Consider the following 21,640-nt stretch of genomic DNA (forward strand, 5'->3'; position numbering starts at 1 on the left):
GTAGGGAATGTGGGACGTGTGGTGTCCAGAGAGGGAGGGACAGGTGTAAGTGCCCCAAGCGTGCGATGCTTCTCCTCTCCTTCTCCCCCAGCTTCTCAGGCAGAGCTTGGAAGCTCAATTACGCCACTTGATTTGTTTTTTATCTTTCAGGCATTTAAAGTCTTTGAGCGGATGGCCCGGCAGGATGACGAGAAGAGGCGCCGAGAGCTGGAGGCGAAGCTAAGGAAGAAGGAGGAGGAGGAGGAGGCTGCCGCATCTGCTGAGAGGGTGAAACTGTCCCCTGCAGCTCAGGAGGTTGAAGTTGAGACAACAGCAGAGCACATCCCAGCGCCAGATGCCAGGGGAGCTGCAGGGGCGCAGGAGTCGGCTGTAGCCCAGGATGCAGCCCCCAGTCCTGTGTCAGCAGAGCCCCTGGGGACTACTGCCCCGGCAGAGTCCCGGCCAGCAGAACTGCCCACGTAAGGGTCTCTTACTTTCTTCGTGCTCCTGGCAGGGGGGAGGCAAAACCACAGAGGTGGTGTTTGCTGTGCAGCCATACAGCCCTTTTTTGGGAGAAGTGGCCCTCCTCTGTGGGCACTCAGCCCGTTGGGAGGCTGTGAGGATTTCCCTTGTGGGCTCCTATGACCAGAGACATCATGTAATTCCCCACGGGAGGGCAGGGCTTGTTCTTCTCCTGGTGGTTTGGTGTCTGCCCCTCCACTCTGAGCAGGGAAGGTGGCACGTCCCTGTCCACAGCCCTGCAGAGCTGTGCCGGTCCCTGCAGCTTCTCCTTGTGCTGGCAGTGGTGAGCAGCATCCCTTTTCCAGCACTTGCCATGGCGCAGATGGTCCGGTCCATCAGAGCTCTGGCACCACCTGCAACCCTTTTTTCACAGAAATTCAGTGTCGGGCTCCCTTGGTGTGCTGTGAGATGTCCTGGGAAGCGGCTAGGAGGTTGCACAGATACCTGCAGTACCTGCGATTGGCGTGGGCAGGCCTGGCTGCATGACAGGCAGTGGGGCCAGCTGTGGTATCAAATACACATGGCCAAAAATGGGTTCGGAGATCTCTGGAGGTCTCTGGCCCAGCCCTTTGCTCAGAGCAGTGCCAACTTTGAAGACCAATCAAGTGCTGCAGAGAGTTTTGCCTTTAGCTGGGTTCTTTCACCAGACTCCATTGCTTTCACGTGAGGCTAAGCAACCTTGTTTTTTACAAAAATGTCCTTGTTTCTAAGTCCTTCCAGGGTGTCTGTGGCTCTTGCAGCTCGGCTCTGTCCACTGAGCAGCGGGAGGTGAGCTCCAGTGGGCCGGCATGGCCTTTATGAACTGCTCACCAGAACGCAGGGTCCTGTGCAGGTTCTGCTCATCCTTCCCTGGGCGTCACCCCGAGCCCAGGCAAAGATGTGTCACCTTCTCTTGGGGCCTCATGTGCTATTGAGTTTCAAGCTCCTGTGTCTCCTCGCTGCCTGAGTCAGTGCCTTGCCTCGCCTTGCGGGGGGGATGCCACAAACAGGGCATGGCAGATCGGCATCTCCTTCTTCCTTCCCCGGTGTCTCTTGTGGTCAGAGCCCCATGGAATGCCCACACACCCCCCACCTGCTCACCACTGCTTTCCTGGTCGTACGTGGGGCTTTGCTGCAGTCCATCCCTGCTGTCCCAGTGGTGCTTAGCGAGGAGGACAGCTTGGACCGGTGATTCCTGTCCTCTGGGCCAGGTTTAGACACATCGATGGTGAGAGAAAGCCGCTGGAGGGAAGCAGGCTTTGCTAGGAGAGCCCCAAGGCCTGGAAGGAGTGGGGTGGCCGATGCCCATGAGGGGTAGGGAGGCTTCAGAGCCCAAACTGGGGGTGTGGAAGGGATGGTCTGAGGACCAAAATCCTGGAGGCAGAGGAATGATAAGTGGCAGGATGTGGAGACGGAGCCTGCAGCCTTGGCTCCAGGCAGCAGTAGAGAGGAGGGTCTGAGCATGGCAGCCATCGTGACGAAGGGGAAGGATGCTGGCTGCGCCCAGGCAAGGTGCCTGCCAAGTGACTTGATCCAGTGGCGAGGAGGAGATGGACTCATGCTTGACTCGGCTGATCTGACATGCATCCTGCAGGATAAAAATAAGCCAGAACCCAAAAATGAACTCACCTGAAAAGCTACACGTTCTGCTGCCTGTGCCAGAGCTGTCCTGCGAAAGAAAGATTGTCCCCAGGGCTGTCAGTCTGACACCTCTCCCAGTGCAAAATTAACGAGCTGAAAAAAGCCCTGTTAGAGCTGGCAGGTCTCTGTGGCCAGGCTGTGCGGCCATGGCGCTGACCCGTGTGATTCCAGCTCGGCTTTATCCCAAAGGGAAAGGAGGGGGAAGGGTGTGAGGCTGCCAGTGGGAAGGAGCTGGGGCTGGCCTGAGCACAGGCTGCTCGGGCCCCCTCGCAGCCCAGGGTTGTTGCATTCTGCCACGTGAAATTTCAACTCGGGCCTTTTGTTGTGGGGGCAGCAGATGTTGCGAGTGGTATTTAACTGTCTGAAAACAGATGTCAAAGCTGTGGGAAGGAAACTGGAGGGATTCGGAAGGAAGCTGAGCGCCGGTGTCGGGGCAGGACATGTCTGACGGGGCCAGTTTCTGCTGCGGGTGGGGAGAGCCCAGCCCTTGCATCCTCCGCCCTTTCAGCGTCTGTCCTGGTGCAGCCAGAGCGTGGCCCCTGGCAGACTTCAGATGCTTGAATGCTCTTCTGCAGATGTGACATAGAGCACAAAGCCCTGTGTGGCAGCTCTCTCACCAGGCTAGCCATGAAAAGAAGGTGCCTTCAGCTGAATACAGGTGCTCCTGCAGCTTCTGCCCTGCCTAACAGGCTTTTCTGCCTTTCCTTGTCCTGCCTGCGCCTGCTCTGGCTGCCCCAAACTCGCCAGCAGGGTAAAATACTCACGGCCCCCTTGGTGCCTGCCTGGTTTGGGTGCATGGTGGGTGAGAGCGGGTGGAGGAGGACCCATCCATCGGGGCATTGCAGCCCGGTGGTTTCCAGGCTGGGAGCGGAGAGTCTGTGGGCTCCAAGTAGGGCAGAGCAGCCAACAGGTTTGTCCAAAGGCTGTAGTTGGTTTCTGTGCCTCTGGGGGGCACTGGAGCCCCCTGAAAGGCAGCGGGGACCAGGAACGGGCGTCCTGGGCACCCCCGACAGACTATTAATAATTTAACCGGCTGCTTAATTCTGCACAGCCCCTTCTGAGCAAAACCCAGAGCCACCAGCCTGGTTACGAGGGGCGCATGAATAATGTGCGGCTCCAGCAGCAAGAATGCAGAAAAGAGCTTAAACACAAATATTTTTCATCTCCCTTCCCCCCACCCCTCCATCCGCTACTGGTGAAGAAAACCGCTGCCACCAAAATCTATATAAAAACTCACTCATTCTGTCAACCTGCCTGCTCAGTAAATGTAGGGCAGGTACCATCCCAGATCTGCCAGCTCTCATCAGAGCTTCGCTGCACGCCCGGGTGCTGGGGCGCTGTTGGTGAGCATCTTGCGAAGCACAGTGAGATGGCGGCAGCTTTTTCGGGGTCGATCTGGAAGGGGAGAGCAGAATCCAGCCGACTGCGGGTGCGGAGAATTGCCGGCGGGCGAGGAGGGTGTCAGGGTTTGGTTGCTTGCTCTGCCATGGGCTCGGCCAGATCTACCCCCATCCCTCACCTTCCCCATCTGTGAAAGGGAGGTGATGTAGTTCCTCTTCACTAGGAAGGCTGCCCTGTAAACACGCTGAGGACTGGGGTATCTTTGGGGTGACCAGCGTGCCGGGAGCTGTGCTGAGGGGAACCGGCGGTCTCTTTGGTGCCGCCGAGGAAGCTGGCACCTCATCCTGGCTCACAGCTGTCCTGGGGTCCTCACCTTTCTTCCCTGGCTATCTTTCTCGCGTGCTCTCCCCACCCCACTGGGAGGATGGAGGGGAGTGTACCCCCTTTGCACCCCCACCATGGGGCTGCTCGTCCAGGGAGCGCGTGGCTGGGGCTGCGTTGCAGCTGCACATCTCACACAGGCCCCTGCTCTGGCTCTTCCCCCATCTGCTCCCAGATGCCATCCTCGCCTGAGCTCAGCTCCTAATTTTGAACACCTCCGCCGCCCAGCACACTCCCCTTCCCCCAGCTTGGATTTCATCCTGCATATATTTGCCACACAGCATTTAAAATAGAGCCCGACAGCCCACGTGTGGCACTGCGCAGCCCGGCCTGGGGGCTTGGTTCGTGCTTTTCGACTCTGGTTCCTGGTTCCCCTCTGCTCCTTTCTCTTTCTGAGTATGAAGGGGGAGTTGTGCTCTCCTCCCCCATCCTGTGAGCCCCATCCCGGGATTACTTTGCGCAGGCAAGAGGTGGTGGCAGGAGGTTAGAAGCCACGGCTCTGGAAGCCTGTGCATGACAGTGAATGTCCTGCCTTCATATGTTCCGCTGTCCAGCCTTTGCCTCTCACCTGGATGCTCTGGCCAGGCATGGTCAGGACGGTCAGCTCTGGGCTGTATGTTAGAGACCATCTTGGACCTTGGGAGAATGACCCGCTGGAAATAGCAGTGGGGCTTTTGATTGTCAGGCAGGAGAGGTCTCCCAGAGACAGATCTTAGGGACAGACGTTGAGGGATTCCCCCAAAAGGTGATGGTTCCCCACAGGAGACTCTGGCCTGTCTCCTGCTTCCCTCTGGGCAGCAGGGAGTTGGGGGAGCTGCTGGTCTCTTCTCTCCCCTGCCTGCGTAAGGCTCGAGTCAGAGCAGGCTGGCATGGAGCTGTGGCACCCACACAGCCCAGGTCAGGCGTGCACAGTGTGCCCAGGGCTGGAAACGGTACCAGTGGGACATGGAGCACCAGTGAGCGCTGGCCGGGCCAAGGAGGACGTGCAGCGCCTAATCCCTTGGGAGGGTTTGCAGCTGCTGCTGGGGGACCTGGTGTGGTGACTCGCACTGCTGAGCCAGAGAATGAAACCCCGTGACCTCCGTGGCTCAACTGTTCACCTCCTTCAGTGTGGAGAGGGAAGAAGAGGCTGTAGGAAGGGACTGTGGTGAGGAAGGGGCTGTTCCCTGCTCCACCACTACCTGGCTTGGGCCTTGAAGGAGACTCTGCAGATCTTTTGCCCTGCGTGAGCTGGGGAAGAGACTCCCCCCACCCTCTGCTTGCAGTGTGGTTGTGCCAGGGAAGGGGTCGAACAGGCAGCAGCGTTGCCTTCGCCCTGTCCTGGCTCTCGCTAGCTAGCAGAGCCCTGGCCACCCTGGCCAGGTGAGCTCTGCCGCAGGGCCGGCCACCCGCTTGCTGCTCTGCCGTCCCTGTAAGTGGGTGGCAGGGCTCAGCAGCGACCTACAAAAATCACTTGTGTACTTTCCGGCTCGCTGTCCCTAGCGTGAGGCAGAGCAAAATTGAACTGAAATGTGTTAATCTGCTGAGCAGACTCCTCTGACACTCCAGCTCTCTCCTCTCCCTAGAGTGGCCACTTCCATTCCCGGAGCCATTGCGGCCTAGGGTTAACCCTTTGCGGGGCACGCTGGGGAGCATCCCCAAGATGACACAGCAGCGCTCTGGGAAATTTCCATGAGGCTCCTGTGTGAATCTAATTTGACTTAGCAACGGCTTGGCTTTGCCGGAAGCCCAGATGGATTTTCTTTTTTTTTTTTGGCGTTGCGAGGTGTTTGCAGGCTGGGCTTTCTGGCGTGGCTTCATTCTCCTCAGGGTGCCGGGCAGGGGAATTTCACTGCTGGTCACCCTCAGCAGAGGAGCAGGGCTGTGGAGAGGAGATATCGCTGCATGTTGCTGGCTTTGAGGTCAGTTTCGTTTGACTCAGAGGTGGTGTCATCCCAAGCTTTCTTCTCTCAAGCCTTTTCCAGGAGAACAGGCAGGGGAAGGGAGTGAAGCCCGTGGATGCTCCTGTTCAGCCGACTCTGGGACCGTCCAGACCAGAAGCTGGTTAAACTGGTTTCCTTCCCTGATGACCCTGTGGGCTTTCCTGGTGAGCTCACCGCAGAGTCCGTGCTGTTCTTCCAGCCTGACCCAGAAAGACAGAGCTGATCCTGATCCATATTTAAGGGAGAGTCTGTCCTGGTTCCGATTCCTTTCGCACGCATGAGCTGCGCAGAGGTGCCGCAAGGCACCCGGGGCTGCGCACGGGGAATTCCCCCGGCGCGGCCAAGGCCTGTCACGAGCAAGAGCCAGACAGACCTCCAGAGAACAGCCTGACCCGGTACAGCCAAGCTCCATCTGGCCCTGTATCCTGTCTCCAACAGCGGCAGACGCTTGGGGAAGAGGAGAAGAACAGAACAAGCGTGCGGTGATACTTCCTCCGTGTTTTCCCCCTGCCACCGGCAAGTTGCGGCTCAGCAGCTTTCTGAGCCAGAGCGAGCGCTTGGTCTTTCCTGTCTCTTGGTGGATTATTTTGTTTCCTTTTGTCTCTGAATTTCAGCGCACGAGTGCCTTGGGGTCTCCGCGGCAGCATCCTGCAGCAGGTCCGGTGCTGTATCGCACTGCCGTGTGCGGCTTTTGAAGCCCTCCCTGCAGGAAGGCTTCAAAGAGGTAGAGAGGCAGCGAGCACTTCACCATTTCGCTTCTCTACCCTGTGTGGGCTTTGCCCATCATGTTCTGTTCCTCCCTTCAACCTTCTTTTTAGGCTGAAGAGTCCTCATTTGCTCAGTTGTTTCTCGCTTGAGCATCCTTGCTCTCCTCCTGGTCCTACATTGTTCCACGCTGGTTCTGGGGTGGCAAGGGCTGTCCCCATGCTCTGCGTGTGTGTGACCCCATCAGGGTTCTCCATTTCCTACCCTGTTTATTTTCTCCTGGACTGTCCTGCTGTCCCAGTGAGGCCAAGAAACCTTCTTCCAGCCACATGGTTCCGCACCCAAGTCAAAGGGCATCACTCAAAACCTTTACCTCCCCTCCCAGCGCTCCCCAACGCTGGTGACCAGCTTTCCAGGTGGGAGCTGCAGCCCGTGCCGGCTTGGGAACATGAGCTTCAAAAAGGCCTTGGCACTCAAAAACCCCGTGTTGGCCAGCCCTCCTTCCTCCCACGTGCCCAGGAGAGGAAAGGCAGCGTGTCCTCTGCTTATCATGTAACACAAAGGCTGTTTCACTCTCGGGAGCTGCAGCGCTGGACCTGCGGTGCTGTCATGTTTGGTTTCTAAGAGGTATGTGTCCAGGTTATACTGGGGGAAGCGGAGAACCTTCTCTTTAGGTTAAGTCCTTCCTGCCAAGCAGAGTCTTTCTTCTTGCAACAGAGAGAGGCCGTGGCTTCCCGCTGGGAGAATTATTTTAATACGTAAGCCTTCTCCCATAGCGGTGGAAACTCAACTGCTTGGGAAGCATCTTTTCAAAGGGCTGAAACGCTTGAGCCGAGGATGAGATCCCCCTCATCCCTCTGTCTGGTGTAGCTCTCGACTGTAACGAGCCTTTTGCAGCTGATGAGGAATCAGTCGGGGCCCAATTTTCCAGCACTTTCACGGGGAATCGGTCTCCTCCGGTTGGGTTGCTGAGATCAGCAGTGGAGTGCCAGTTCCCCTGTCACGCAGTGAATCGCTTAGGGCTTTGGTTGCCCTACCAAGGTACTGAGCTCCAAAATTAGGTCCCGGGACCAAAAATAACTAAATTAAAACCTATAAATTTTTCTCTTAACAAGCAGAAAATCCCAGGGCTGGAGGCCGAGGGACAGCGTGTGCCTGATTCCTATTTAAAAAAGCAATATCTGTTTGCTTGTTTTAATGTCGCGTTGTTCACCGAAGGAAGTGGCGTAATGTGGAAAACTACCAGGAGCGTGCAGGTCTGGCACGGCCCCATTGTGCCTTCAGGTGTCGGGAGAGATTGGGCCAGGTCGTGTTGGTGGTGCGGAGGTCTGAGAAGCCACCTTCTCCTGCGCTCCCACAGTTCAATCCCGTTGGATTTCTTTGGCCTCATCCCCTTTTTCCAGGGGAGCTATAATTGAATCCAGCCTGGTTTGGCTGTGCGTAGGTCTCTCGGAGGAGACCGCTGAAATCCAAGGTTGTATAAGCTCAGTGCAAACAATAAAGATCCCAGGGGACTTCTCCGAACAGAAGCTTGTCCTACTGTCCTTGACCTAAATATCCCAGCAGTAGTGAAATCTAGCCCTCTGGTGCTGACACTCCCAAGCTCTCCTGCGAGCTGGCGGTGGCATTTAAACTCACCTAATGTCAGTAAGTTGGCTCCGTCAAACGGCTCCATAAATAACTCGGAAACCGAAAGGGAAGGCTAAAAGCTCCCCTGAAGAGTGGGAGCTTGGAAAAGAGCAAGCCTCTCACCTGGCAGGGAGAGGGCAGAGCGGCTTGGTCTTGTGTGGTGGTACTGGTGGGACTCCAGCTGCTGGGGGTTGGGTGGATTCGCTGTTTGGCTGCTGGGTCGGGCAGTAAAGGCGTTGTCTTGTGGGTGGTACGTTGGGCACCTCATACAGGGGAGCTTTGGCTGCCTCTCCCCACAGCGTCATCCAGGCTTGATGATACAATGCAATACAGGGGGAAAGTGTCTTGATGTGCTCTATTCTTGGTTGTTGGTCCCATCCTGGTGATGAGTTGAAGCTCTGAGGCTTGCTGAAGGTGAGGAGACCTTCCTTTAGAGCTGACGGTGGGTACCACAGGCTGGAGCCATGGGCTGCATGAGTTTTGGGGGTAAAGGGGAAGGCATTGGCTTCCATTTTTCTGTATTTTTGAGAGCGGGAGCACTATGGCATTGCAGTCTTGGAGGTGTGTGCTCAGGAGCCCCCAGGCCAGGGCAACAGGGCATTGGGGAATGGCTGAGGAACTTCTGTCCACTTTGGGAGTGAAGGAGACCTTCCAAACTTGGATTTGGCTGCTCTCCCACAGCAACCCAAACACACCTGGGCTGGAAGAAACCCCGAGGGTTGGGAGGACCCCAGGACCACCCCCCAGGCCACTGCTGCGCTCAGTGACAGCTGGAGAGTGGTGGAGTGGATCAGAGTGGATCCCGAGGCTTGTTGACTGCGGGTGTGAATTGAGCTGTAAGAGGGAAGGGTTTGGTATTCAGCTTGCTTAATGCTTTGCTAGAGACCTAATTAACTGAAGTGTTCTGTACAAAGGGAGCCTTTATGAAACACTGGGTGCCTCCAGGACCTCAGCGAAGGTAGGTGCCGAGAGCCCGCAGTAAGCATTCCTCCTGCTTCAGTGCTTCATGGGCAAAACCAAGAGAGACGAAGTGCAACGGTCCTGGTGTTTTGATGCCAAGAGATGTTAAATCTGGAGGAGGGGGGGGGGCTACTTCGTGGCTTGCTTGTTGAGGGAGCACAAACCTGGTGTTTTCCACACATGCAATCCCTGCAGCCTTGGAAATGCAAGCTTTCCGAAGAGGTTAAACTTTGGGCTTCTCTACTTGTTGCTCAGCTGTTCCAACACCCGGGTTGGGACCCCAAGGAGCAAGTTTGACCCTCTTAAATTCCTCTTAAAAGCTGTTGGTTTTTTTTTTTCTCTGGCTGTAGTCCAGCTCGAGCCGGGGCTTGACGGAAGCTGTACAGGGTGTGCGGATCTTCCCATGGCTCAAGGTGGCTTTGAGTTTTCATCTAGTCATGCTTGCAAGCAGGGGGCTGGGAGCCAGGAGCTCTGGAAATCTGTATTCCAAGTGGGCATATTGGTGCCGTCGGGCAAAGATGGCCTTTATGTAGCGATGCGGAGAGGGTCCTGCCATCTGCTCGTTGCCTGCCCGGCTCGGCCGGCCATCGCCCCTCTTCTCCTGTGATGATTTCCATCCCGGTGGGCTGCAGGCAGCCCCGTTAGCGCTGGGAAAGCTGGATTCAGGTGCAGTCCAGGGTGCTTCCCCAGGAGGGAGAGCGGATTTATGATGGTGTGAAGGCCTGGAGGCTGCCAGGGGTCTGACGGGAGCAGGAGCCTGGGTGGGTGACCTGACCGTTGCCAGGGCAGCAGGACGGTGACCACTGACACAGCGCTGGTTCCTGGCAGACCTGTGCAACCTGCAGCAGCAGAGCTGAGCATATTGCAGCAGTTTTGGGGGGACAGAGTGCAAACACTCCTCTGGTCCTCCTCTGCATCGTCCTCCCCGCTTGCTGGGAAGCCTAGCAGGATGCTTTGAGCCAAGCGATGCTGGCTGTGAACTGCAGGAAGATCTGAACGCTGCCGCCTTGGTCGAGGCAGAGACGGCAGAGCCACCGCATGCAGGAGGTAGGGCCCTTCTTCCACCTCACCTCGCGTCCTGCCGGCACTGGCACTAGAATCTGTGGCGGAGGTGTCTGGCTCGGAGAAACCCACCCCAGGGCGGGTGTTTTGAACTGAGTCAGAGGGGAAAAGCCCTCGGCTACAGCCCCACTGCGGTGCTGGGTGTCTCGCAGCACGGCAGCCTGCCCGAGGTGCTTGCATTTCAGCAGCAGCTTCTCTTCCTGAATTTGCCGGTGCCACCTTGAGTCATTGCAGTGCTGGGGACGCAGGATTAATTATGTTGATGGACACCACTCGCTCTAGGCTGCTGTCACGGAGCAACAGCCTTGATCCAAACGTCTAATCATTGCAATAAATGCTAGCTGGATTGACGGCGTGCAGTGCATCTCCCTGGAAGGCCTTGCTCGTTGCATGCTTATTTGGGTTAGGCACGCGGACACGTTGTGCCTGATTTTCTCTTTTCCTACTTGCTCGGAACTTCATTATTACTTAATGAGATCTTTCCATTCTTGGCAACCTCGCAAGCTTGAAGAAAGTTTCATGCATCGCACGGGGCCTCTGACAGTGGTTAAAATACAGAGCTGGGGTGTTTTTTCTCTGCTGTTTACTGGCAGGGTGACTCTGTACAACACCATTCCCCTCTGTTTTCCCCACTCTAAATGGAGAAAGGTCTCGCAGAAGGGAGAGACTTGCAGCTTGCTTCTGCAGTGGGGATGTGCTTGTGGGACCTGATGGGATGTGTTGTTGATGGCAGAGCCCAGGTAGGGTATGACCGTTATAAATACCTCCTTCAGGAGCAGCTCCGCAGAAGGGAGCAGGTCTAGGTCTCCATTTCTGCGTACACCAGGTTGGTTGTCTCGCAGCACCAGCCCAGCTTTCTCCCCATATCATCCTCCTCGGCCAGTCCCGCTTGCCCAGCTTCAGCTATTGAGGTTGTTTCTTTTCTCCACCCGCCTCCACATCTGCAGCACTTAACTGGCTTGACACGTTTTCCTTAAAGCTGCCTAAATAATTCACCTTGACTGAGAGCAAACAGCAGTGCCGGCCCCGGAGGAAGCTTTCTGTGAATGCCAAGTGATTGGAGGGTGTCTGCTGCACCGGCCCTCACCATCCGCAACAGTGGTGCCGGCAGGGTGCAGACACCCACCCTGAGCTCAGCGGTCTGCTGGGCCGAAGAACCAGCACCGGCTGAGGCAGGCCTCCGGTCCCGGCGACAGCGGACGCTGAGCCATCAGGCTGGCATGCCTGACTGCAAAACCCGGGTATCCCGCACCTCCATCGCGCCTGCTTCCCGAGAGGGCAGGGAGCCGGCATCGGAAAGCTGAGATGCTCCAGGCTCAGAGGATCAGTTTCCTTAAGTAGTTCTGAAAATCCTTGGGATTCTTTTCTTTTCTTCTTTTTATGGAGGAAAAAAAAGTCCATTGGGATTAGGCTCATATTAGCTCCTTCCCATGACGCTCGCCCACCTCTGCTCCCCCCTCAGCCTCCAGCATCGGGCTGAAGGACGGCTGCTCCCATGCTGCTGTGTCTGTTCTTCAACTTTTGCGTTCTTCCACCAAAAATCCTCAGTAAAGGGGAACTTGGTGAGCTGCCCTACCTCTCCTCATATAAAACATTACATCAAATCCTTCAGTGTTTGGTTCCTGCTCTTGGTTTCTGTCCGGAGCTGCTTCTACAGAGCTGGTGCTGGAGCTGTTGTCCTCTGAGAACGGAAATGTGTTCAGCCGAGTGTCCGCAGAGGAGAAGCTGCCTCTGTCACCATTTCCGCATCGCTCAGCTCATCGTGCATCACCAACCCACGGAACTGGAAATCCCAGAATAAGAAATGCCTAGAAATCTGTATATGGGGCCCAGCGTGTGGCTCGACCCTCGGGCATCCAGCCTGCACGCCAGGGCAGCCTCGCTCCAGCAGCATCTCCTGGTGACATTGCCACCTCCCCTCAAGTCCCGGCTGGCTCTCGCTGCCGTTGCGGGGTCTGACCCTGTGCAAGGGGAATGGCTCTGGTACTGGTGACAGCGCAGCCATGCAGTGTGGCTCCGAGGAATGGAAAACAGATCGGCTGCTTCTCGACGGTGCATTGTTAAAGGTTTCACCTCCCCCAAAATGACACATTGCGAGCAAAAATAGAACAAGACAGAACACACAGACCCACCCACACCATCCCCACCACCCGGCAGCCAAGTGTACGTGGTGCCAAACCCTTGGTTTTAAAAGCTGATGCTTTTTCACCCTCCTTCTCCTCAGCCCTGACACCACCTGCCCCGGCCTGCCATGCGGTTCGGCGTCTCAGTGAGCTGACCATCGCACCGCTGTGCTATCACCAGGCTGCTGGGAGGATCGCCGTTCAACCACACTGCGCTCTGGATCCAGCCTCGGTCTTCACCTGATGGGTCTGGGGACGGGGATGTCTCCTGGCCATGGTGTTCGTGCAGGAAATTCTCTCGCCCGCTGCACGGTGGTGCTGTTGAAGTGACAGGAGGGATGGCTTTGGCATGAGAGCCACCTCCGGTGTGGTGGCACAGCTCGGCCCAACTCGCCGTGAGCTGGGGCTGTCTCCTGTGGACGGCAAGGGAAAGTGCCTCCCAAGTAAGGAGCTGGGTCCAATTTCTTGAGTGCCGCCGGCGTGAAGGGTAGCGTGTGCTAAGCACAGTTGGACCAGGCAAGGATCTGGCTGGAAAACCTCCAGGAAAGGAAGAGTTGCTCCAAGAGATGGTAGAGCTGTCAGCTGTTTGTCAGAGGTGCCTAACGAGGCTGAGGCACCATTCGTCATCCCAAATCCTCGTTTGCTCAAGAGCAGGCATTTAAACTTGTAGGGGAATTTACCAAGGCTTTCGTGAGTTCCCCTTATGAGCCAGTTTTGGGGTGCAAAGTCACCCCATTGGTTTCACATCCGAGGATTTTGAATATCAGGAGCAGAGCTGGAGCAGACATCAGCAGTGGTGGCTTGCAGGAAGGGCTGGAGGGGTTTGGGTTGGCTGTTAGGGAAAAGAGGAGTGGAGAAGCGATGGCACTGCTCCCCATGCCCTGGCACGAGGGGAAACTTCTTCCCTGCTGAAGCCACCTGAGCACGGGGATGGTTTGGCTGGGGCATGTGTTGCCCAGCCAGCCCGGGAGGGCTGTGAGGATGAGGCAGCAGGGCTGAGCTCGTCCCAGCAAGCTGCGCAGGGGGGCAGAGGTGGCACTCCATCACCCGGTGCGCTGCTCTAGTTATGCAACGAAGGGGGCGAGGACAGAGCCATCCCATGGGAGACGGTTGGGGCTGAGAGGAAGACTGCTTTCGCTTGTTCAGATGCCACACAGAGAGAAGCTCGACAGACCCATTGCAGAGCAAGTTCTGCCTCAGTTTCCCTGTGGAAGTAACCCAATTAACACTGACGTCTCCCGGGGCTGCCATGAAGCCACTCGTGCCCTCGTGGGACAATGAAATCACACTCAGTGAGCTTTGGGGAGGGCTAAAACATCCAGGACGCACTTGGCCAGGGTCTGCTTAGCCCCAGCACTTTCCTCCCGAGGAACAGGCACAACAAAGATGGACCCAGTGGCTTTGTGGCTGCAAGCAGCTTAGTCTGGGATTGTATTTATCTGCTGTGGCCATGAGGGGTTGGCAGCTGGCATCCTACCCACACTTGCCTTTGCGCTGGTGGGTTTTCTCCCATCTTTGATGCTCTGCATCTGCTCTAACAAGCCTTGGCCTCGGCTTGCTGCCTCCCCCTTTAGCCTTCAAGCTTTTCTCAAGGAAGGCCTCTGGGGGGGAATGACCTGGAAGTAAATAGCCATTTGTTGGTTCTTTTCTGGTTCTTTGCTCGCTCTCAGGGAGGTGAATAACGCTTGGGATGGTGACTGTCACCCTTCCCTCTGGTGTCTTGCTGGCAAGGAGCGTGGTGAGCTCTGCCACACAGCTCAGGTCCACACTGATTAGAAGGAAACGCTCTCTCAGGAGGAAAAAAGCCAGTGGGTTTTAAAATCCCAGTGAGGTTTGTGCTCTGGTTCACTGTGCAGCCGCGTACACGTGTGCTCCGGCCCGAGGGCATCAGGGCAGAGGTCAGGAGCCTCGCAGACCTGTGCTGTGCTCAGGCAGACCCCGCCGTGAAAGGACATGTCCTGCGAGGGCACTTAACCAGGCAGCGCATGGATCCTCACCCAGGAGAGAAACATGCCTCTTCTCTGCCTGGGGTTTGTGCAGGATGATCTCTGGGACAATCGTGCCCAGGTGCCACTGCTGGGCTAGCTGAGGACCTGGGGACACATGAGATGATACTTAGGGACACGCCACCTCGTTTCAACCTCTTTGCTTCCCGCGGGGTGAGAGCGGGGCCCCGCAGACCCCAGTCGCCCGCACCGTTCCCCCTCTCGCCCTCCAGCCTGTTCGACTCCTACAATCCGGGGGCGGTTGGGAAACCGACAGCTGGAGCCAACCCGCGCCAGCGCTGGTTCGGTGCTGCCATGCCAACCCCGTTTCCATGGCAATGGGCACCCAATGGGCAACTGCCAGGCAAGGCCAGGATGCCCAAAAAAAGTGATGCGGTGCCCCCCAAAAATTGCTGGCCCGAGGCTGGGAGCGAGCGGCCGCTGCCAGCTCCTGTGCTGCCCGGAGAACCAGATCAAAACCACCCCAGGGCGCAGGTGGTTGTAACAAGGCAGGTAAAACCCTGTGAAACAACCAAGAAAAAAAAAAGGGGGGGGGGGGGGGCAAATGTACACACAGCCCCTTCGACAACCCCCTCCAACCGTCTTAGAGCCTAATTTCATTAAAATCGATGAATCTTACATAATTCTCAGGGCACCGCGCTGCTGGAAGCCACCCCCGCCCAGCGCTGGCGAGGGCCCCTCGCTGTGGGGGTGTTGGGAAGGCAGCAGGGCATGGGGAGATGTGGTCCCCAGGGCCAGCTACCCCCTAGGGCCACTCGTCACTGGCCCCCCACTTACGTAACTCGCTGCAGCCCCGTGTTTATACAGCTCCAGATTGAGGACTAGGTGCGTATCAAAACATTTTAAAATAACTCTGCCTTTTGTTAGCACCGCAGCTATCTTTAGAAAAAGATTTTATTTTATTTGAAAGCCCTCTCCGGGAGGTTTCGATGGAATAGATCCTCCGCCCGCCAGCAGTTTAAAGGGACATGGGTGTGTTGTGAGATCTTCTTTCTTAGCTGGAAATGCTGTACTGATTATTGCTTATTGATCTGATAAATCCCATCCTACCCTCACAACCGCCTCCTCTTCCTTCTCCTGAGATTTCCACAGCTGGCAGTGGCTGTGTTTTGCTCAAAAGTGTTGCTGATTATGCACTTGTCCAGTTGCCCCCTTCCAGCGCTGCGCCAGGCTGGCTCTTGAGGCATCCTGCTCACAGCTCCATCACTTCTGTGGCACCAACTGCCCCAGTCATGACAGCTGGTGGTTTTCCCAAACATGCTAAAATCGAGAGGAGGACGACCAGCTCTGTTTTTTCCTGGTGAACACAGGTCACAGTCAGTGATGGGCCACCACCTCTGCAGCCATGGCAGTAGCCCAGGAGACAGCACACACCCTCTGCTGAGTGACAGCGTCCCCTGCTCTAGCTGTGACAGGCACGGTGGACGCAGCAAGGAGGTGGAGGGGAAGAGGAGCTCTGCGCTCAGGAATTAGCCAGGAAGGTGCCCCAAGCCAGCCAGTGGCCTGCTCTGCACCTCTTGGGCAGCCAAATTATGTGTCTCACCAATTGTCCTGTTAGCAGCCTGATTTCCATTGTGGCACACTGAGGAGAGGGGTGTGCAAGTGACCCGCAACAGGCAGGGTGGCTGAGGTCCCTCTGTGTCCTGGGGCTGCCGACCTGAACCTTCTTCCTTCCCAGGCAGGACCAGCAGTGAGGGAGAGACTGGGCATCCAGCCTGAAGCGTTAGGGATGCTGGCAGCATGGCCGAGCAGATGCTCTGCCCTCCCTTTCTGCCTCTTGCACGCTGTTCTCAGGTTTTCTGCTCTGTCTGGACTCTCCAACACTTAGCATGTCACCCCTTTCTTCTCCCCCAGGAGACAGGAGCAGTTCCAGACAAACCCCGACAGCTACAATGGGGCTGTGCGAGAGAATTACGCCTGGTCCCAAGACTTCAGCGACCTGGAGATTAAAGTGCCCGTGCCCAAGCATATCATAAAAGGCAAACAGGTAAAGTGGTGTTAATGGTGTGTCTTTCAGCATTTCCCTTTCCTTTGGGCTGCCCAACTTTCCCAGGAAGTTGTTTGGAGTGGGAAGGCTCCTTGTCCTTCGTACTCAAGGAGCATGATGCAGTCATGCCTTTTTCTCCAGTGCTGGGTGTGTGGCTGTTGGGGACCGATAGTCCCATCCTGGCCGCGTTCCCATTGTGACTGCAGTGTCCTGTTGCTCCGGCCCCAGAGGGGTTCCCTGTCGCCGCATGACACTTTCTGTGCTTTTTCTCTCCACTTCCACTGAATGCAAACTCGCACATGGGTTTCTGAGCCTGGCTGGGCATGGGCGCTCCTTCCCCGGTTGCTCCCTCTGACTTGGAGTGTCTCCTGCATGCGGGAGCTGCTGGAACAGCTCCTCTGGCACTTGGGAGCGGGCACAGCCCGTGTGAGACTCGACCTGCTCAGGGTGGAAGGGAGCTGCGCTGGGGCGCAGGCTGAGCGGCCAGACCTTCTCCCTGGCTCCCTCCTCAGCTCAGGCAGGAACTTTCCTTCTCTGCTCCTGGCCACGAGGGGTCACGTCGTTTTTCCTTCGCCATGTCTGTTCCCTCCCAGCAAGGGACTCAAGAGGAGCTTGCCCATGGCTGGCATCAGTTGAACCCAGAAGTTTGAGCTCTCCTGTCTTTCCTGAGTGCTGCCTTCCCCACGGCTTATTCTGTATTTTTCCATTTGGGAAGTCCGCGCTCCCCCACCTCCCGTTCTCCTCTGCTTCCAGGGTGGCTGAAATGAGCACGCTTGGGTTTGTTCACCAGCTCCAGCCTACACAGCTCCTGATCATGCCAAAAGAGTGTAATTGGCAGCAGCAGCCCGGACTGGAGGGGTGAGGGAGCAAATAGCTGCCATGGGGACAGCAGGGGGACCAGGAGATGCATCTCTCCCAGTGGGTCTCTAAAACAAACCCAGGCTGTTTCTTGGAAGGATTCAGGGACATCCAGACGGATGTTCCATCCCTCTGCATCATATTGCGATCACGATGCCTCTCCCTGCCCAGGGAAGTGCCCTTTGTGCCAGGGGAGTTGTGTCCTTGCCAAAAAAAAAAAGAGCATCAAACTTTGTCTGCCCCATTCTTTGCCACCCAGAGGCGTGGGGGCCTTGCAGGTGCCTGGAGGAGCTGGGACAAGACCTTTCCTTGACTGGAGACCGTGCCATCGATGCAGAAGAGCCCCTGCCTGTCAGTGGCGGCGATTATCGGGGCAGCTCCTTCCCACGCTGCTGCCTGTGGCATGGCTCTGCCTGCCCTGGCCCCGGTTTCTGCCTCCACTGCCCTCTCAGGGCAATTGATTATTCAGATAGCAGACTTTCCTTATCCTTGCGAGGCATCTCCTGGTATTTGGTTCATACATCCCTCTTGGGCCTCCTCTTAGCAGCCAAGTTTTCCCTTTGAAGTGATTCTTTAAATCTCTTCCAGCCTCAGGGGACTGGAAGCAGATAGGCTGGACGACGGGCTAAAGCAGGGTGATTCAGAGCCATTTTAAAGCTCGATGGACTTCGGATGCGTTGTTGCTGGGTTCCTGCAAAAGAGAAGCATTCCCCTACATTCACCACACAGCTTCATCTTTGTAAAAAATTATCAGATTTTTGGCTTCTGCCTGCCAAAGCGAGATTAAAAGTCTCCCCCGTTTGGTCCCCAGGCTCAGAGCGCGCCCAGCTCTAATGCTGCTCAAAATCTTCCTTATGACACTTTTTTGGATTCAAGCTGTTGCTATGGTACATTTTTGCTCGGGCGAGCTTAAGGTTTCCTTGTATGGAGCTCCAAAAAAGTGTCCGTGGAGCAGGAATGGGCGATGGGGTAGGTGGGAGCATCTTCCTCTGTGGTCTCCACCTCTCTGATCTACTTACAGGCGCAACAGGGGCCCATGGATCCAAGCGCTTCCCGAGCACTTAAATAGAGATAATGACAACAAGCCTCTCTTTTTGCCTGGCTCAGAGGAGATGAGCTAGATTCCTTCATAGGTTTGTGTTTGCTTGTTTGATTTGCGTGGGCGGGCGTGGGCGTTTTAGTGTGCACAGAAATTACTGTGGTGGAAAGCCACGGCAGAGAGCCGAGATCTGGGTTTCCTTGCAAGCACCGGGAAGGCCAGGTGTTTTGGGGGGCAGAGGTGCTCGTGGGGAGCTCATGGTGGGGGACAAGCAGCCTCGGAGCCCCTGGGGTGCCCCTGCTCATGGCTGCGCTGCGCTGACAGCGTGTTTCACACAGGATCGCCCTCGGCTCCCCCCCAGCCGATGCCTGTCCGTGCCCGGTTCTGGCAAACCCCAGTTTTGCTGGCCATGCGTGCCCTGACTGCAGTGCAGCAGGACAGCGCGGGTGGAGGGGGATGGAGGGAAGAAGGGCAGCTCCTCAGAGAGCCCGGCCACCCTCCCTGGTGGAGTGGGGATGCCAAGCAGAGGTGGTTTTTCCACCAAGGCATCCGAGAAGGCGCCGCTGCCCGTGTGTGCCAAACCCTGCATTCACTGTGCACCACTGCGTGCACGCATGAGTCCTCTCGGACATTTCTCTCTCCACAAGAGAAGTCAGGGCTCTCTGGTGGTGTGTGCTTTGCTCCTGTCCCCTGTCACCGCTCCCCCTGGGCTGGTGTGCCAAGAGGGGCCTTTTTGCTGGCTACCCCTGTAGGAGTGGGTGTTGCGATTGCTTCTCACGCTGGCTGGTTGTGCAGTGAGGTGGCTGGGTTAAGGCTGCCCGGTTTGGGTATTTTCTTCCATTTGGGTTTCTCCGCTCCCTCTCCTGACGCCCTGCTGGTCCCAGAGCCACCCTGAGGAACATCCCTCAGCCACCTTGGAATAAAACACCTCTGACAGTTGATTATGGATCCCACAGCTGCAATGCTGTGTCCGTGCTGTCCATATCTCCAGCCACCCTGGCCCTCTACACCCCAAAGAAGCCCCCCCCAGAAGGTGACTTGGTGGGGTCACCTTCCTTTGTTCCCCTTGGCCTTTTCTGTGCTGCTCTGAGAGCCTGGTGTCAGCAGCCCTGTCCTTGCACCTGGGGACCAGGGCAGTCGGTGGTGGCAAAGAGCAGAGCTTCGTCCCTGCAGTGAGGCCTCAGCCCTTGGGCTGGAGGAAGCTGCTCCATGCTGCAGCCTCTCCGGAGATGTTTCCCATCCAGGAGGAGCTGCTTTCACAGAGGCTGTCCGCAACCACGTGCCAGGTGAAAGCCAAGCATCCTCTCCTGTCTGGCAGAGACAGAGCTCGCGTCCCTTCCCCAATCCCCTGAGACCACAGTCCTGCTGCCAGCCGTCGGCATTGGAGCTCAGTCCTGGTGTCACCCTGTGTGGTGTGTGGTGGGCCACTGCTCCTGTCGAAGCCCTGGCACCTCCCCATCACATACAGTGGGTCTGGGGGCTTTATCTGGGTGGCATCGATCAGATGCAGCCGTGGTGCCCTCCCCGGCTGGAGCAGCTTTGCCTGTCTCTTGCCTGCGTGGAGCTAGTGAGCCGCTGGAAATCTCCTAGGTAATGGATAATGTAATAACATTTCAAATGAGATCTGCAGAGCGGGAGGAAGATCTGGTGGAACTCTGGGAGAGAATGCAGGCAAATCTCACCGCAGTCTCCTCCTCTCGGGCCAGAAGACAGGGCAGCGCCGGGGCCCACAAACCTGCCCCTTCCCAGCCAGGTCCTCCCTTAGTCCCCTGGCCCGGCTTGGGCTCTCTGCTGGCGGCAGCTCAGGGCCGAAGGGGAAAGGAAAGAGCATATGGTCTCTCCGGAGACCAAGGGTACTGCGTGCAGTGCAGCGAAGTCGCAGTCTGCCTCTGTCTCCCCGGGGGAGAGCCATGTCACCTCCGTGGCAGGTCGAAGCAGGGTTCCCCATATGGCTGCTGCAGGCGGGAGCTGGCCCCGTTCCTGGGGACGGAGCTGCCTCGTCCCCTCGCCCCCGCAGCAGGGAGAAGGGGAGCCGTGCTGCAGCATCCCTCCTGCACGCGGCCCCTCCTCGCACGCGGCCCCTCCTCGCATGCCTGACGGGAGGCCTGGGCTGAGCCCAGTGCTGGCTCTGATGGCAGAAACGGAGCCAAGGAGCGTGCTTTCGGTGCGGTGCAGCAGAAGGGGGGGACAAGCTACTGCAGCCCTTCCCGGTGTAGAAATCCCCAAATCGCTCCCGCTCAGCAGGGAAGCGCTCAGCCCCCAGGAACTCATGCCCAACTCATCACAGTGACGGCCGGGCACCCGCTGTGCTCCTAACAGCTCAGTCGCAGCAAGTGGGTGTCCAGACTTTGAGCACTGTACGGAGGAGGCCTGTAGCATTGTTGGTTGTCTCTGTGGGGAAACTGAGGCACAGGGCAGACACAGTGGCAGAACCAGCTGCCTCAAATCCTTCTAGGGCTCCGTCTGCTGGGCCCTGTTGCTTTGCCTTTCCTGGAGAGGTTTCATTTCTCCTCTGAGCTTTTGCTATTTGCTCTGAAATGACAGCAGGATTCCCACCCTCCTCCTGCTACGTGCAGGTCTGAAAGCTCTTCTCTTTCTCTCATCCCCAGCGAGTGCACTTGACCCCGCACCCCAACAAGCACAGCAAGAGGGCAAACAGGAACCTTCCTGGTTATTTTCTCTGTCTCTGTGTTTCTAGGTGTCTGTGGATATCAGCAACAGCACAATTCGCGTAGCAGTGCTGGAGGGGAGCGGCCAGCGTGTCCTCATGGAAGGGAAACTCACCCACAAGATCAACACGGAGAGTTCCCTCTGGAGCCTGGAGCCGGGGAAGTGTGTTTTGGTAAGGGCGGTCCACACCAGCCATGTCTCTGCACCTTGGCTTGCAGCTCCACTGGGCTTGACTTGGAAAACCGGAGCAGCTGGAAGTTTGAGCCAGATCTGGACGTGTCTGGCTTTCCCCATCCAACGTCCAGCTCACTCTGCCCTTGCCTGTGTGCTGTGCCCTGCCTCCAGCTCCGGTGCTGCCCCCCCTGGGTGAGCAGCAGCAGGGTGCTGGCAGAGCAACATATCCATCAGGTTGGGTGAGGAGGGTCCCCAAGCTCCAGCCTGTGGTGGTGGGAACACATCTGTTATCTAGAGGTGGTCACTGTCCACTGATCCTGGCACACAGGGTCTGCCAGTGGAAAGTCGCTGTGGCACTGCACTGCAATGCCAGTGCCACACACCCATCCTTGCTGGCTTTGCCCTCGAACTCTCCTGGCCCTGCTCCTACCCCGGCATCCCAGCAGATGCCTGTTCCCTGCCATTCATTTCTGTCCTGCCTCGGGTTTCTTAATTATCCTGTGTGAAGCAGTCGCTGTGGCTACTTCTCTGTTTGCCTTCAGCAGGCACCATGTGTGCTTGCCCCCTCCAGCACCACAAATCTTCCCTGTTGAGGTGGTTTGGGGGCTGTTGCCGCCCAGCAGTGTGTTACTGGTGGGTTCCCAGCCTCGTGACTCGTTTCT

The 21,640-nt window shown here is 57.0% G+C and overlaps 1 protein-coding gene across 1 annotated transcript in view; it reads left to right on the plus strand.

Annotated features, from left to right (window-relative positions):
- Positions 1-21,640, plus strand: part of NUDCD3 (NudC domain containing 3) — a 39,737-nt gene that overhangs the window by 10,955 nt on the left and 7,142 nt on the right. Inside the window, exons 2-4 of the mRNA XM_009882276.1 lie at positions 151-458; positions 16,105-16,237; positions 20,833-20,976. Of these exons, the coding sequence (XP_009880578.1) occupies positions 151-458; positions 16,105-16,237; positions 20,833-20,976 (585 nt within the window). The remainder of the gene's footprint in view (positions 1-150; positions 459-16,104; positions 16,238-20,832; positions 20,977-21,640) is intronic.

This window comes from Charadrius vociferus, unplaced genomic scaffold, assembly GCF_000708025.1.
Source record: "Charadrius vociferus isolate BGI_N301 unplaced genomic scaffold, ASM70802v2 scaffold1053, whole genome shotgun sequence".
Lineage (NCBI taxonomy): Eukaryota > Metazoa > Chordata > Aves > Charadriiformes > Charadriidae > Charadrius > Charadrius vociferus.